The sequence below is a fragment of the Protomyctophum bolini genome, assembly GCF_963924005.1.
Source record: "Protomyctophum bolini genome assembly, chromosome: 6".
Classification (NCBI taxonomy): Eukaryota; Metazoa; Chordata; class Actinopteri; order Myctophiformes; family Myctophidae; genus Protomyctophum; species Protomyctophum bolini.
In genome coordinates this window covers 15,100,133-15,118,306 of record NC_137867.1, presented here as the reverse complement: position 1 = coordinate 15,118,306, position 18,174 = coordinate 15,100,133, and the positions used below count along the sequence as shown (strand labels likewise).

General features: G+C 44.1%; 1 protein-coding gene across 1 annotated transcript; it reads right to left on the bottom strand.

The window, feature by feature from the left end:
- Nucleotides 1-2,433: 2,433 nt before the first annotated feature.
- Nucleotides 2,434-16,355, bottom strand: LOC308316669 (hypermethylated in cancer 2 protein-like). Its single transcript, XM_080765372.1, has 2 exons — nt 16,279-16,355; nt 2,434-5,199 (listed from the first exon to the last, which is right to left on the bottom strand). Exon 2 carries the CDS (start codon nt 5,143-5,145, stop codon nt 3,385-3,387), a length of 1,761 nt encoding a protein of 586 aa, XP_080621498.1. The 5' UTR covers nt 5,146-5,199; nt 16,279-16,355; the 3' UTR covers nt 2,434-3,384.
- Nucleotides 16,356-18,174: the final 1,819 nt, after the last annotated feature.

The following is an 18,174-nucleotide window of genomic DNA, read 5'->3' as shown; positions in this document are numbered from 1 at the left end:
AAAGTTTATGTAAACAATGAGATAAATATGTATCTTTTTAGAGCCACACATGGTTCCATAATCATTCAAATGTGCTTTGGTTTAAAAAATAGTTTGTGGATTTGGGTATGAGCTTTTTTTTTATCTTAGTTCTTTGTACAACTTTGCAACTATTTCTGAACATATAGCCTGATTTATAGTTGTGTATCAGTGTTACTCACAAAAATAGCACATTTACAAGCTCACAATGTAACTGACATGTTGTGAGCTTGTTGCTCTGCTATTCGGTGTGCAAAACGGTGCACAACCAGGTATAAATGAGGCATAGTGTGTTACTAACTAAAATGTAGACTTGTTTTGAGCTGCCAGGCCTTTGTCAAGGCTCTTTGTGTTAGTTGAAAAAGTACCCCCCTTTTTGTCTTAAATATGAAACTAGTGTTTTGCTTTTCCCATGATTAAAATACAGAGAAATCGATACAATACTATGTCTTACAAATGTAGCTGAGAGTCCTACATTCATAGTTGCAGAACAATCCCTGAAGTATCTGAGTAGTAGTAGTAGTAGTAGTAGTAATAGTATGGTCACAGTTTGGAGTTCGTAGTTTTCTTCTTTCGTCAAACGAGTAAACGTTCGACTGCAGCTGCAACATTTTTCTTTTTGCAGAGATGGCTAGAGATCTTGTACAAAAACACCGTTTGCATGACAGACTTTATGCTGTACTGCAGTAAGTGCTGACAAGTACAATAACGTTTGAAGGCAATGCATTGTGGACTCCCTCTCAAGCTACAAGAGATCACAAGCAAAATAAAGGAAACAGGCGCTAGATAGCATATCTGTAGGTGGGGGCGGGGGGAGTGTGAGAAATCCATAAATTTATCATGCAATCACTAAGCAGTAACTGCTTTTACAGCAAGACACCAACATAACATTGTAACAACTCTGGGAGTCCAAGACGCAGGTACCTTAAACGGTAGTGATGCTTGTTTGACTGTAGCTGCATCCCCATGATAACAAACATTTCACAGACCATAACATGAGGACAAAAGAGGAATAGAAATGGAAAAAACAAGGGGGAAAAAGGTTAAAACTGAGGAATGCCTATAACAAAAACCTGTACTGAAGGTTCATGCTCCACAGTGTAACTGTTAGGAGTCTAAATACACTGGACAGTTTTCAGAGGGAGTCTGAGGGACCGAGTGACCATAGAGGGGACAAAGTCGCTTACAGTTAATTAAAGCTAAAGAGGTGATTCTTTAACATGATAGATCCATTCTGGGGTTTGAGGGAATACAATCAGTACAAATGGATGCTGCACGAAGTGGATGGGATGTTCCAACTGTCCAGTGCATTTCTCTCCCTTCTTGTTACAAGTTTTCACAAGTCTGGCAAAAAAAAAAAAGCCTTAACAAGCTAACTTGAACTTCACATTAAAATTGTGATTATAATTCCTATCTTTTCTTTTTTTTTTGGTCTGAACAGAACACATACAATGTCATCAAGTCCTGTTTTTAAAAAATCAGGGAATATAAAGTGATAAGGACTCTGGATACAAACAAAAAGAGAAAAACATGTCCAGGAAACGTGTTTTACACTTTACAGTTTCTTTAGGTTGTAAAGTTTTACATTAATACCAGCCCACCAATCAGCACAAGCTTTCCTTGCAAACCGCACAAGAAACTCTCTCCTCAGCCTCAGAGTCATTGGTCAAGATTCCATCATAAGAGTGGATTTCTTTGTCTGGGACTTAGAATATAATCATAATTTGTTTTTTTTATACAGTAAAAAGATAAATCAAAAGTGAAATAATTTAGTATGCTATATATCTTAAGTACATTTTTTTTATAACTTTGGTTATGAACTTGTCTAGCAATGTTTGTTAGTCAGCTCTGTCCTCCTCAACATTCATAAGATCTTTGGAACACTGTGCATCTAAACTAACTAACCACTATTGGCTCCAGACAGGAAGTGACAGTACATTGTGAAGTGGGGGCACGTTGAGCAGAGCACCCAGAAAAAGCTATATTTATGACAAGTTAAAAACAAACGGCTAAAAGCAATGTTAACGTGTAAAATCCATAAGCATTAAAAACCTGTGTTGAGAGATGGGCAGGTTAAAGCATCAGGTGAAAAGGAACCGTAATCTACACACTTTATACAATTAATTACATAGGAACTTTCAACTAATCAACATAGAGTTTGTAAGAGTAATCAGAGGTAGCGAGGTCACAAGCCTATACAAATAGACTTTTTTTCTGAGGGGAGGAAAGCTATACAGACAAAAAAAAAAAAAAAGGGAAAGAAAAAAAAGCGTACCCACTGAACATAAATGTTCAGTCTACAACACCTTCTCCCTCCCCAGTAAACTAACCCCAAACCCACCCCTACAATCCCCCCCCCCCCCCCCCCCCCACATGAAGAAATTATCCCCAAGACCTTCCAGTTTGAACATTCACTGAAACATTACTTTAGTTTTAGTTCATGTAAGTAAAACAAGTACCTCAAGGGGTTCGTCTTTCGCTCCTGCGTTTCACTCTCAGGAGTTCTAGCAGGCAAAAAAAAAAATCGAAAGAAATAGCATCCTCTCTCTATATACCCCTGGCAAACAGCTGGAAAGAGGATTGACTGTCTGTGGTAAGAACAAAAATCTGATCCAATGAGTCAGCCTACCTGGAACACACCCCCTTTCAGGACTTCAGTTAAAGCAAGGAGATGGTCCCCAACCCCAGTAAAACCCCTCGCCTCTTTCACACATAACCCCATCGCCAGCACGACCAAGAATAAAGCTGTCTGGGTAAAATATAATCTTTGCTTCTGAATTATTGCCTGTGGTGTTTGCATGGGTTTTTTGGTCAATGTGATGTTTACCGGGAATATTCTGAAGTCGGGGGTGGTGGGGGGGACGACGACAACAACAAAGGATTCCAAACTCCCACAGGGTAAAGGAGGGAGTCTGTTGAAGGTGTGTATGAGGTGTGTGTGTGGAGGGGTAAGGTGGTCGCCCACATTCACATTTTCCAAAACTTGTACAACACAGTGCCATGCCACTCCAGCATGGCTTGGCCACTTTACAGACAGAGGAGTATGTCGACCCTCCAGATCTCCTGAGAGGTGAGAAGTCGTCATCTGAGGTGTGGTCTGATATAAAGGGGGGCTGATGCGATCCCACCATCATTCAGACCCCCGTTCCACTGGCCAACAGCTACATCATATACTTGGCTGTGGTGGGGGATGGAGGGGTGGGGGGGGACTAGACTGGAATCAATATGTAGAAACGTGTAAATGTGTGTGTGCATTTCTTTGCTTGCGAAATGGGAAAAAAAAGAATAAAATAGAGCAAGATTATTTTTTTCTTTTTTCTTTTCCTTTCCCAGAGTTCTTTGGCTTGATGCGATGTTTTTCTTCTTTTAAGTGGGCGAGGTGTGCATTCTCAGGTGGCTGATAAGGTTGCGCTGTTGGGTGAACTTCCCCCCGCATAGCTGGCATTCGTACGGCTTTTCGCCCGAGTGGACACGCATGTGCTCCGTCAGGCGGTACTGGCGCGTGAAGCGCATGCCGCACTCCTCACACGCGAACGGCTTGAGGCCCAGGTGGCTGCGCATGTGGCGCGTCATGGTGCCCCTCTGGGTGAACATCTTGCCACAGATGTTGCAGGGGAAGGGCCTGGTCAGCCAGTGGCTCTTCTCGTGTTGCCTCAGAGTTGCGGGGTCTTTGTAGCTCTTGCTGCAGACGGTGCACTTGAAAGGCCGTGGCTCAGAGCCGCTGAAGCTGGCCGGTCCTACGGGTGCCGAGAGGTCCTCGGCCTCCTCATCTTCCTCCTCCTTCACATAGGTCCCGCTCTCTTCTTTGATGTACAGCTCATCCTCTGTGTGCGCCTCCACATGGGCATTAAGCTGCTCGGAGCTGGGGAAGCCCTTCCCGCACGGGATACAGACATAGAGGTTGTCCCCAAACGCCGGCTCAAAGCCTTCCTGGCGGTACACATAGTGGGCACTGTGCGCTCCTCCGGCACCTCCCTTTCCTCCTCCGCTTTCTCCGTCACTTTGACCACTTTCATCGCTGTGGTCCTGGCCATTCTCACCCCCCTCCTCCTCTTCTTTACACTGGAAGGACTGATCGGAGGCAAAGCCGCTGCCTCCAGCCCCACTGCTGGAGGAGCGGCCTTCTTTGGGCCCCACAATGACCCCGTTAACCAGGGGCCGCTCCTGCTCCTCAGACTTAAGCCCAGAGGCATCTCTCTTAGGCCACTCCTTCTTGCGGGAGACCTGACGAGTTCGCTTGCTGGGCGGTGGACCGTCGGACTGGTTCTGGGCTTCCTCTGCCGCCTTCGAGGTGGGGGTGAGCTCTGTGGGCTCCGGACCACTATGGTCCAGACCTGGCAGGGTGGTGGAGGAGTCGTCCAGTGAGGCACTGTTGGTTGTGGATACTGAGGCAGATTGAGGAGACTCTTGGGAGTTGCTGTGCGGGCTGAGTGCGTCAGTGGCCATACCTGCAGAAGGAGGGCTCTTCTTGGACAGGTCCAGTCCAAGGTCTGGCTCCCCGGCGCTACCGCCACTGCTGAGGTTGCCGTTGCTGCTGCCGTTGCCGCCATTGCCGTTCTTCCCGGAGCTGCCGACGAACATCTCGTCGTCCGAGAGCTTGTCCCGAAGGCCTTCGTCTGGCTGTGGCTGGTCGGCATCTGAAGGGGTTGGGGTGTAGTGGTTATTAGGCCCAGCAGGGGTGGAGGAGGAAAGGCGCTGGTTGTTGAGGCGTAAACGGCTGAGGGGACCCGGGGTGGAGGGTTTTCCTGGCAGGGGCTTCCCGCCACTGCGCTTGAGCTTCTTTCTGCACAGGGCGGCGAGGTCATGGAGCTGGAGGTAGCTGGCTGCGGTTAAGAGGGCACTGAAGTTCTGCTCGTTGCTCTGCTCCGACGAAGACATGAGCTTCCCAGTGTAGATGAAGTCCAGGACCTGCCTGAACACAGAGGGGTTGACCATCTCCGTGTCCAGGTTGATGAGGTTGTCGTGGAGGACCAGGGATTTGAAATATATGCTGCTGGCCGCCAGGATGTTCTTGTGGGCACGGAAGAGCGCGTTCTCCACCACGATGATGACATCACACAGGAAGCCCTTGGCTCTCTGCTGGTTGAGTTGCAGCAGCAGTTGTTTGGCATGATTTGGCAGTTCCATTTCCACCTTCCTTCTCTCTCTCTCTCTCTCTTCCTACACGAGCACCACCTGAAGCTGAAAGCAAAAAGTAGAAAGAAAAAGAGGATATGGTTAACGTTACCAGAAATGTACATGTTTACAGGTTTTGCTAGTGATATGTTATTGATCATATAAATAGCACTTTTTTTAACAGGAAAGATGACAACACAAATGGGGAAAGGGAAGATTAAAAAAACCTAATGATTCCAAGTCTCAAGAGAATGCTCCCAATCTAGAAGAGTCTTGGATTCACCACAGCCTTAAGCAAGAATCGGTTAGCACGTGTCTGACGGATCATTTCAACATCTCCCAAGATGTGTTTCAAACCTTAGTGAGAGCACATACATCTAAGCTCTTAAACCTCATGGGGAAATTAGTAAACAGTAAACACTAAACAGCCAGCGCAGCATGCCACATAACCACTGTGGCTGGGAAACAGTGGCCCTTCCCTCCCTCTCAGCGTCCTTTTTCAAACAAATTGCCACACTGCATGTATCAGGTTCTGAACCATACACCGTGCCACTGTTCTGGCACAAAAGCCAAAATGGGTGGGTAGGAAGAAAGGGTAAAATGGTTACTTTTCTAAGCTACCTGCTCTCAGCTTCTTGTCCGTATCTCCAGAGCGCAACTCCAGTTTCGGTGGGGTGCCCTCTTTGGAGGGCTGGGCTCATGCTACTCTCCATTAGGTCATGGTAATGTCAGCCCGTGCCTATTGTCTGGGGGTGGGGGTCGGTGGCACTGCAGGGCCGGGGGGGAGGGATTAGGTGACACCTGAGCAGGTAAAACTACACAGAGCTGGGGCAGAGGGAGGGGGGGGTCAGGAGGGTGTGGCTGAAAAGACAGCTACAGCACCACCCGATCCTCGGAAGAGGCCCTCGTACAGAACTGGGGCCGATGAATCTCAATCATGCCGTGTTTTACTAACCTACATATTAAGTACCCATTCAATTGTATTATATTATATAAGTAGTTGTAGTTAATAGAGGGACACTATGCATACCTTCCATTATAATCTGAGTTACAGTCAGACAAATTAAATGTTAGCAATAGCCAAGTGTTTTGACTGAAGCATGAAGGTCTATCCCTGACCCCTGTTCTGCATGCTCTCTTTAGCCTTCAACATGCTGGCAAAATGTTCATACAGCCTTAATGCCACTGATCACAGTCTGGTATACCGCATTACAAGAGATTATGCTGTAACGCAGAGACGCTTTACTCAAGCCATAAATACATGTGAAAATGTACCACTTCTACCCCATGCCAACCTAGAGATTTACTTTATTTATCTCATGCAATGCACAGTAGGGAAGACCAGAGTGGTTCCAAACTTTAGTCAAAAGTGTCAAGAGCAAAACCCTTGAATGCAAACAAATGCAGCAGAACTTTGTTTATCCAAAACCACTATCTGGGATAGGGGCTTGTCAAATGACTGAAAATGTTTTGACTTGTGATATACAGAGCCAAAGCTTAAAACCACAGGCTCTAAAGCAGCCTACACTGGCTATATGGGAAATGTATAATAGAATATACATACAAATGTACAATTGCATTTATGTCATTGAAAACTTCATCACTATTTTTTCTTTACATTTTATCAGTCTGCTTTACAATATAACATAGTAAATCCAGTCTGTCAACTTCTCCCATTTAACCCATTTTGACCTGGGAAAGATTCTACAAATGTCATGACAGTTTTCTGAAAAACCCTATGTTTCTATGTCAGTCGTTCTCAAGGATTTTCATGTCAAGGACCCCCAAGATTATGTAATTGGCCGCCGACCCCCATCTGAAAATATCTTGTCCCAGGGACCCCCCCAGAAGCAAAGATTTGAATTAAAAACTTTGGCTCTGAAATAATATATATTCAAAGATGTGCGCTACGTTTTCATGATTTTTCAAAAATAGCAGACCTACAAACTCGTAGCACAGCACTCGGTGCCGCGCTATGAGCTTGTAGTTCTGCTATTTTTTAATAGCTAAAGTATAACTTCATTCTTAAAAGTTAAAACACCAAAAGGGGTTCCGGCCAAAAATGGATTAAAACAAATAATTATCAATTTGATTGATTCTTGATATTCGACAACGCCAACATGAAGGTTATGGAATTCTTAAGCAAAACTGCATTTATCATTAACAATAAGATAAATATTGATAATATAATGATATTGCGTCAAGTTGCCATTTAAAAGCATAATACAAGAGGGGGTGGGGGACTGTAAAAGCTGCTTCCTGAAAGACCCGGCAAAAAAAGATACAAGACAAAATGGGGAATACTGAACTAAAACTGGTTGGCTGGCTGATGTAGCAATCCAGACATACTGTGTTGCGCTCAAATAGCAGGGCTGGCTGATACAATCAGCTGGAGTGATCATTACGCTCTGGCCCAGGCCTGGGCTTGCCTCCTCTGCGTTGACACTTCTACCCATGGTCTTCCCTTCCCCCTCTCGTTCTCCTGTTTCTCCTTTCTTTTCTCTCTCACTCCATTCTTTCATCCTCACCAACCTCATGAAGGGCACACAAACCCAACCCCAAGGAGCTGATCACCCCCAGCACACCTCTGGCCAACGTGAATCCTAACGCCAGATTTATACCTTGTGGCGAGCCATGTTGCACACCAAAAATAGGTCTACAAGCTTACAACGTGCCATGGTGCGACACCTTTTGAGCTTGCAGATCGACTATTTTCAGTGCACAACCAAGTATAAATAAGGTGTAATGAAGCCAGTTTATAAACACATAACCTGCATCAGTGGCAGGATGCACTTCCAACCTTGTAGGCAGTTCGAATGGAAGGGCCTCGACCATGATGCCAACCAGGACACACACACACACACACACACACACACACCATGATGCCAACCAGGACACACACACACACACACACACACACACACAGTATGGGGATTCAAGACTAGAGGCTTTTCCAGCAAACCTACGTAAAAGGGGGCAGGGCTCAGACGAATCCAGATCAGGGGGAAAAAAATCCCCCCCACACATACAGCTACCCTTTCTCCCAGGCCCCTCCTGTGTTGTGCTGTGCCGGCTGGATTCCAGGGAGCTGCTAATGGATTATGCCTGATCTATATGCAGCAACGGTGGCCGGTGGGACACGTGTAGTGCCAGATCCCCGTATACTACTGGTACTGCCCAGGAGAACACAGACTTAATGCCACAGGGGGCAGATCAGGTGCGCGACCACCTATTAGGTCGCACTGCAACTTACACTTGCGGACCGGACATTTTCAATATCAGAGGCCCACGTTAAAAGTGATTATGCAACCTCTCCAGTGGGAAAGTATCACAGACAGACTCATGTTAGGGGACAGATTCAGTTGCTGTAATGAGGAATGGGTATCCATTAATACAGCAAGAAGCACAACAACAGAAAGCACATCTCCCAGGACTGCAGAGACTGAGAGGGTACAACTTCCAGTCCAGATACGAGTCATGTTAAGAGTGCAATATCTCCAAGCTGCTGGATCACTACACTCAGTCCCTTGAGAGAAGTGGTGTGAGCTGGCAGGAAGGGCTCAGAGATGGCAAGATGGCTGCTCAAGAGGGCCATAATGAATTATTGACACCACCCGTGAAATGACACATTCTGAGACCAAATATGGCACCACATACCAACCATGGCCAACCCTGGGACTGGACTGGGGACCAGGGGTAGATGTTGCCCTTAAGCATAGGCACCGGATCAGCTTACCCTGCCCGCAATCTTAACCTTTTCAAAAACTGACCCTGGCTTAATGATACATGGGACGGTGGGGGTAAGGCAACCTCATTTTAAAAACACAGTGCCCTTACTGCTTACACTCAAGACATGACCATGTCAAGCACCTAACTTGTGTGAGGTACCTCTCTGACTCATAGAAGCAGACAGGCTTTAACTGTCTGTCGTTGAGGTGGCACTGTATATTAAATGTACACAGACCATATAGACATGCCTATTGAATAAGGATAAATAAGACCATTATGTCAATGTGTGACAGAATACGAAACATGGGAAGATTAGCATGAAGTTTCCCCCCAGCAGTGAATCTCCTCCAAATAAAGAAGAAAACTGGTTACAGAGTGGTAAGCTGGGTGATCTGGTTTGTCTTCATTTGCCGCTTCCTCTCTTTTAAAACCTTCTCCACTGAAGTATAAGGGGTCAAACAACAGGGTAATAAATCTATCTGGTCTTTCTGAGTCGGTGTCCGTGCAGAAGGGGACTGCCAAAGTGGAGAAATCTGGACTAGTCTCTAGAATAGAGGGGAGAAAAAAGGAGAGTGAGGGCAGAGGTGAGGCAAAGTCCAGTGGTGCAACAACTAGTAAAGAACACGCACCCTATGGACTAATGCTGACGGCCAACGAATCAACCTGAATCTTTCAACACATTTAAAACCTCATTTATTGTAACATTTGGAACAATATACTGTGATGCCCCCTCTAGGTGTGAGGTAAGGCCTGTTTGGAGCACACACACACACACACACACACACACACACACACACACACACACACACACACACACACACACACAACTAAAGGTTCTGCTGCATAGACAGACTCCCACTCACCCACTCCCCCCCCTTCCGTATCTGCTGGTGGGCAAAGGGAGTGGGGGAGGGTCTGGGGGGATGGTACAAAGCCAGTTTGAAATGCAAACACCTAGCAACCAGCTCACAGCCATTTCAACATGGCCAACGGGCTGCTGCTGCATGGGCAAGGCTGAACCCTGTTGTAATCAGGGGTGTTGCAATTATCCTGAGTTTCAGTTTCCCCTGCAGTGAAAGGGTGGCCTACAATACAGCATTGACATGAAACAGAATAGCAGCACCTTTAGCCTACACATTCAATAGGATCCTCTGCACCTGTGTAATACACACCTAAATAAAGAGAAGAGTATACATGTATGCATTTGAATTTTCACCTTTTTAAATAAAGGAAAATATTGGTATTAATTTAACCTCGAGTGTAAAACTGTAGGATTTAACTGTGTGATACTGGGTGCATGTGTTTGGTCCTATGTACCAACAGTCTGACAGTCCCAACACCCTACCCAAAAACCAAACCCTAACCTCACAGGAAGCCACAGGTTAGTTTTAACCTGCCACGCATGTCGGGAGCCACGGGTGAGTTTTAACTGGCCATGCATGCATGTCGGAAGCGACGTTGTCGGACTTAGTGCGCATCCCTTATATTTACTGTTAGACATACTGTTACTTAGACTAGAATAGATAGATCTAGGTCTATAAAACAATTGCTACAAATGACTGAGTGGTTGCCATTTAACGGCAACTAAGCATTACTGAAACATTACTGAAAATGTGAGCATTTAAAGGAAAACGTCCCTTTAAATAATTTGAAATTCCGTTTTCCAGTTCGAGCGGTAGTCCGACCATTGTTTCCGCATGTTGGACTGTTGGTGTGTCTAATCTTAGTGTGTCTTCATTTGCATCAACCTTTGTGCAAATTAACCGTCATTTTCTTTTAGACAATAATGCCTATAATAATAATGCCATAATCTCGATAGTTTAGTTATGCCTTCGTTAGCGTTACATCATTGCAATGTGCGTTTAAGCCCCAACCACACCATGCAACTCCTTGGGTCCAAACGCTTGCATGGGTTGAGACGGTTTTAGCGTTGTCCCAGTGGTGTGATATGTCCTGTTGCACGTTGACGCGTGTCATCCCTACTCCCTAGTGATTCAACGCATGGAATTCAATGGCCCAAACCACACCAATGGGTCACCATGCAACTCAGAAATATATGTTTTGTTAATTAAAGCAGCCTGTATTGATGATTAAAAAAAAGTCAGAATCTGACCGAGTCAGACCAAAAAGGTCTTTGGTGAGACCACCTGGTCGCGCAAAGTCAAAATAAAGTTCTTTCATCTAAAATATCACGTGCGCAAATGTTTTGGATTGCGTCATCGCGAGGAGACGCACAACACAGCATGGACCTGTGTACCGTGTCTGTCGTCTGCCCGTGCAAAGCACCGCCACAAATAATTCGATTGAATATTAAATCATTTGCAGACATAATTAAGGAGCTGAAACAGTGCCGGTGTCCGCATAAGGGAAGTTTTCGACCGCAGAAGGGAGACACGACATGACGAAAATAAAATAAGTTCCCTGCTACCCATCTTTCCCACGAAAAAATATAATAAATTCCCTACCTACTCAGCCCAAAAATGACAGCCAATCGGAAACCAAAGTATTTTTTTGTTAGGCCTTACATAACATCCAGCTGATGACAATGCTCGTTTTCTTTTTTCTATGATCATTCATGCAAGGTGCTGTCACTGTGACATTTATAGAGGTGTGCATTATTGGCACTGCCCTCACAATTTAATTACGATTCACCAGGTAACGATTTGATTCTACGATGCATTGCAATGCATCACACTTTTCTATATTACTGCACAACATTTTTATCAGTCAACACAAGCAGTCAGATTTACTGAAAAACATATTTTATTTAGAATTATATTATACTAGGCCGGTGCCCGGCTGTAGATCACAGAGTCGGTAACGATGGAAGTTGGAGATTCATGCCCCACCCCTCTGATGTCAGAACAGCTCCATATACGGAGATATAGGGGTGATCAGGTCCAGAGCCCGGGCAGAGGCTTTTGTGCTGGTTCTGGACAACCGGCTATCCGACGGACACAAAGCCCTGTGGTGTGAAACGCGTGTGTCGAACTTTGAAGTCGGTGCGGCGAACGGTTTGCGTTACGTGGATTACAGACATACAGAGAGATAGATATTTGCGACCTACGGTCACAAATATCTAAGAGTCATAATTATAGATTTAAAGCATCACTGACAACTCTGAAAAGCCACCCAATTCTGTGCATCATATCATTGCAAAAGCTACAAGAAATAGGTTAAGTCCTGTAATACAATATCTAACAAAACACAGAAAGCCCATAGGTAAAGGCTGACCTCAGAAATGAGAGAAAATCCTGCTGAATTATTCGAAACAAATGCCATTGAACAAGTGCAGTGACCCTGGTGTTGCATGGCTTGGGGGGGGGGCATTTACAGTAACCCTGCTATAGCCCGAGTATAAGACATCCCCAATTAAGCCCCATTTTCCATCAGGCAGGTCAGCCATGTTGAACACAAACAGAGTCCTGCCCAGGGTGCAGTGGAATGAAAAGAGTCCTGTCCATTTCATCACAGGAGGGAGCCTTTCCTATCCCAGATGTGCCAGTGCAGTATGGCTAGAGAAGAAAAGCCAAGCCCCCGCAACACACACACACACACACACACACGCTTACAGCTACATTTCTTGTTCGACGACTGATCAAATCGCCTTGTATCTCTCGTATATGAATTGATTGCATAAGGCCTAAATAGAAATTGGTGCTATCCCTTTTGGAATAAGTGTTTGACTGTACTCTGTTGCTGTTTTTACATTTATGTCTAATAAACTATTAAATCAATCAAAAGCTTTGTGTCATCTGAACTCATGTCAAACACACCACATAAACTACAGCTGATTGTATGTATTTTCTGCACCTGCAAGAGAGAAATACCTCTTCAAACCAAGAGGTGGTAGTAGTTATAATCTAAAAATAAGATCGAGCATCATGGGAGGACAAATTAATGAATATGTTTTGAAGTTCAAAACAGTGAGTTGCATACTGTAGATACAGTTTGTTCCTTGTGTTAGACACCGAGTGATAGTTAAAAAATAATAAAAGTGTTTAGTTTACTTTAAAGAACAGAACAAAATTACATGATGGTACAATGCTTCTACCACAGTTGGACTTCATCAGGACAATTGAAGACAAAAACAAACAAAGTCAGCATTTTCACATGAGCCTGAATCATGTTTATACCATCTCATTATCTGCTCAGAAAACAAACTGAGAATATTGTCTTGCAACTGGCACTGGCATTTCACTTACATCAATACTGCATCTGTGACCTGTCTTTATCAGTTGCTGGATTGCTGCCTTGCTGCTTACTTATGTTTCTCTTCTAGTGCCATCAGGCTGAACAGCCAAACAGAGAGCTCTCTCCTCAAACATGAAAGCCGCTACCGATTCAACATGCTCGAGTGGATGGACATCACCACTGGCTGAATACCACCAATGATGCAGGACACATCACAAAAAATTGTCAGCCGCATACAGGCATGGTGTGGCTTTTCAGATTTCGGACGATATCAACATTGTACAGTATGCCAGGGCCTATGGCTCTGTGTAGTACAGTAGGATTAGGGTTTAGGGAGCACCTTCCATATGATAACTAAGTCAATGAACTTTGTTTGAGAGAAAAAAAGTAAACAAACGATACATGCTGCTGACCCATATGATTAGCCGTCAAATGCTATGACAGGGGGCATGTTGGGCAAAGATCCCATATAGTACAGGGCTGGGCTGTCCCCACACACTCGCCGACACCCCCACCTCCCACATTTAAACACTGCACACCCTTCGGGCTATCAGCACTACATTCCAAGGACCGTTTCTTCTCCTTAAAGAACAACAACAAACCTGCCCTGAGGTGGTTTTAGCCACTGAACAAACCAACCCGCCCTGGAACAAACAGGAGAGAACAGACGGACCAATGTGGATACGACAGGCCAGCACAATCCATAAGTCCTACTCCAACATGTCAGCAGAACATATAGCCTAAGTACCCTTCTTACTGCATGGGCAGCCCCCTACCCCCACACACCACTGTAAGCCATGATCACAATGTATACCCTAGGCATACACGTACACAACCTGTGTGTGTGTGTGTGTGTGTGTGTGTGTGTGTGTGTGTGTGTGTGTGTGTGTGTGTGAGAGAGAGAGAGAAAAGGGTAGGAGGGTGGGGGGGGCAAGACTAACCGGCTGATCATGAGGATCATGAGGTATACACATAAACAGCCTACCATTACCCTCCACACCCCAGGCCTCAGAGGCCTGACTTGGCAGTCAATGGCAATCATTCAAACTATCCACATGATGGTTCAAAATCAACTTGTCCATCATATTCGGAGAGACACATCTGGTGATGTGCTACAGGAAAATTAGTTGAGCAACACTGTGATGAGTGGGTTTGATGGTGTAACACTCATGATATATTGAGAATTTGCTGATATACTAGTATGTCATCATGACCTTTTTGAATACTTTAATAACATACTTATTAACAGTACACGTAGTACAGTCAAAGGTTATGCAAAAAGGATAACACAAAAAGCCCCAGGGGCTCGTTTCCATTGTGGTTGTGGTAAAGATGTCAGAAGTAATCTAGCATTGTAACTTCTGTTTACATGTTTGCTACATAGCATCTAATAAAAATAACTTCTCTCTTGTACGGCACCATTCTAGCTTATATTATTGAATCCTCTATAGTTTACTTTATTATATACTAATTCATAGGAAGGAGAAACTTACTATCCAGATGTCCAAGATATGGGAGACTGTTTGGCACAACAGTCAGTATTGTGACTGATATATTCAGGTTTTTAGTGGCCATATTCAAACTTTAGATTAGAAGCTTCACCGAATGTAATATTGAAAGTGTAAAATAATAGTAACATGTGCCCAAATGCTCAACCAAAGCATGACATATTCAGGCCGATCAAACTGAATCCACAACTACATTTTAAAGATAGTCCAACATAGTCCCAATAAATAGGTAATCGTGATTAGTGGCAGGCAGGCATAGATACTAATAAAGGGGAATAGTCATATACTCAAAGAAAAACTTAATGGCCATGGCGTTTCACTAAATGCATATTACATGATTAAATAATGGGCCATGAATAATATTTCCTCCTGACTGAGAAATAAGGATTGCATTTAATAGAACTTTACGGAAAACTTCTAGGGTTCTTAAAAACCTTGGAGAAAAACAACAGCCAACCAAGGAAACGCACATTACTAACATTCTTGTGACTTATTATCTCCATGCCCAAAGACAAGTAGAGTTCACACCTGAGCATAACCTAAAGATATAGTCAACAGACCTACCACTGTACATGATAAATGGCAATCTAAGTGTTTAAAGAACGTTTGATTAAAGTGCCAGCTATAGGCACATATTATGTGTCATATAATGTATGGCATTATGCAAGTATTCTAAGGCAAAAGGATCCTGTTTTGGGTCACTCACAAATTCACAATGTAACATTACACCCGACTGTAGCCGTTGCAAATATGGTCGATGTCTCACAGAGGAAGTAACGTTAATGCCTACTGCAAGAAAAGCGATCCCTTTTATCAATAGCATTCATGTTTACTGGAGAACACAATTAAAAACTGATATATCTCGTGTCTAATTGTGGGCATATGCGTGCTATTTGTAGACTTGTTAATTTGCAACTGTGCCACTGCCCTAAGGACTATATTGCAAACATAAACAATGTAGGCTACAGTAGCTATACTATACGTGTCAGTATAAAAACAAAGTGGGCAATATAATTGTCAGAGAGGATAGAGGAATAAAAACGTTTGTAATATCGACACAGCTCATTTGTCTCATTTAAAAATTAGGTGTTAACGTATCTACCTGGATTTTAAAAAATCGTCGCCGCGTTTATGATTAATATGGTAACAATCAGTCAATAACATAGATTCGGGATAAATCGCAAGTAACATTTGATTACAATAAAGAAAAACGTTCTAAATCATGGACTCCGAGAAGAAAACATATGTCTTGTGCTCGTGACGGCGGAGGGAGGTTGAGTCCTTTCTTTGGTGTTGTAACGTTAATGTGCTCTAGCTCTGCCAGCCTGGTTCACCCAACCATTCGGTGGTAAATAAATAGTCGTCATGTTTGGGCATCTTCGCAACGCACATCGTCGACATAAACATCTAAACATTTGCTATTGATGTACCGACTCTGTTTTCGGACACGAGCCTCGGACGAGACAGTGGGGATAAACGCGTATTTGCCGTTCTTGCCAGGCAAGGCTGGTAGAACCAGCGAGCAGCACCAGGCAGCACAACGCAAGCAATAGAGCCCCTTTTTTGTTGGCACGCGATGGAAAAACCATCGGAACAGCGAAGATCCTGGCGATCTTGCAGAGAGCAGAAAACCGATCAGACCAAAACACACGCCGAACCCGCTCGGCTGTGCATTTAGAAACAACGTGAAACCAAAACAATTTGTCGAAATTACCTTATTACATCGGTAGGAGCGTTCTCAATGTACCATCCTCTCGCTCATCTCACAGCCTTCGGGACGCCATGTTGCAAGCTTATGACGTTAGGGCTTCCTCACCCCTGACCCAAATTTGAATAGAAGCTGAAGCAAGCCAGCCCCGAGTGACTGACTGACTGGAGGAGAGAACACATCAAAGATGTTACGTGATGCTTTGGATCGTTTCTCAGCGCGCACACCCCTCGCAATTTTGACGTGTTGAAAGCCAGGTGCAGAGAAAGAGAGATATTTTATGTAAATTAGTGTAGACCTCAAGACATAGCCAATGTTACTGTAATGCAGCTGTAGGTCCCTCGTCACCTTACAGTATCACACGAATCCATACAAATTAGATAGTCTTGGCGACTCAGCGACTGTAGGGCTATTTGACGACTGACTTCCAAATGTATAAACAAACGGGTCGCCATTTTTTATAGGCATAGGCTGCAAACTAGGTAACTTATATCATGTCCATAGATTCGACCCAGGCCTCCAACTAAACGCTCATTCAAGAAATAATCAGAATGAGACGCCTCTGAGCTTCAGGCAGTACTACTTGTCTTGTGCTTGTCAAACAGTAGGGCAGGCTGTGTCCCACCCGAAACCACCAGGGTCTACATTACTTAACGGAAGAGTAACCACGGTCCACCTCTGTGGTGCTACTGCCAGTTAAGCTTGTGTTTTGTGTTAACATTATGCTACTTTCATTGGCCGATAGTTGCTTTAAGTTTTGAGTAGCTGATTTTGATATATATATATATATATATATATATATATATATATATATATATATATATATATATATATATATATATATATATATATATATATATATATATAAGACACATATATATATATATATATATATATATATATATATATATATATATATATATATATACACACACACACATACACTTAGTTTGGTAAGGGGCTTGAATTCAATACTTACAAAGTATAATTAGTCCTACAGTCTGCAACGGTACGGTACAACATAACGTCACCAAACTATGGCAGTTGTAGGTGCAAATAATGGGCCTGCCTACCTACCTACATACTGATTATGTGACGTGTGGCTAGTCCTCTTTGGGGCTGCTGAGGGCCTGGAGGGGTCAGTGGCCAGAGAGTACAGTAGGAGAGGAGTGGCACCAGCAGAGAACTAGCCAGAAAACCAGATGATGTTAGCGGAAGTGTGTGTGCTCGCCCCTCCTCTTAGTGCAGACAGAGCAGAGGACCGCTCTGGGAAGCGTTTTCAGCCATCGTGGCCTGCCCTGAGCCGGCGGCTGAGCCTAATTATTTTAGGCCACACTATGTTCATTAATTAATTAATGTGATATGCGTAATAGGCTGATAGTGGTAATGGGAAAGAACGTGCAATTCGAATTGGTTGGCTCGGCCTCTTCTTGGTTGCCTTTTGCGCAGTAGGAGCTCAATGATGAGCCTTAATAACTACGCAGAAACACACGGTGAACCCCAACCGTGACGGTTTAGCTAGGCCTAATCTCTCTTTATATGAGTGATAGATCTATGCTGCTATCAATTCAGAGCTCGCCAAGCATCAGGCACATTGCAGGAATAACTCAAGGATCCATAATGGTTAAATGGCTCTGTGCCAAAGCGCTCTTGTGACACTGCGTGGTTGTCATGAAAACTGCATCCCATTCCTCTGTCAGAGTCAGACTACGGTCAGACAGACACGTGTTTAGGAGGAGTCATATACTCATATTGCAACTCTCGACTCAACATCTTTCTGTAACGCCAGCGTACCAAAACGCATTTATAGTGGCCTAATAAGCAGACTATAGGCATGTATTTGGCCCTATCCTGCGCATTTAACATCGCATTCTAGATTGCAGTAGCCTATGATATGATGAA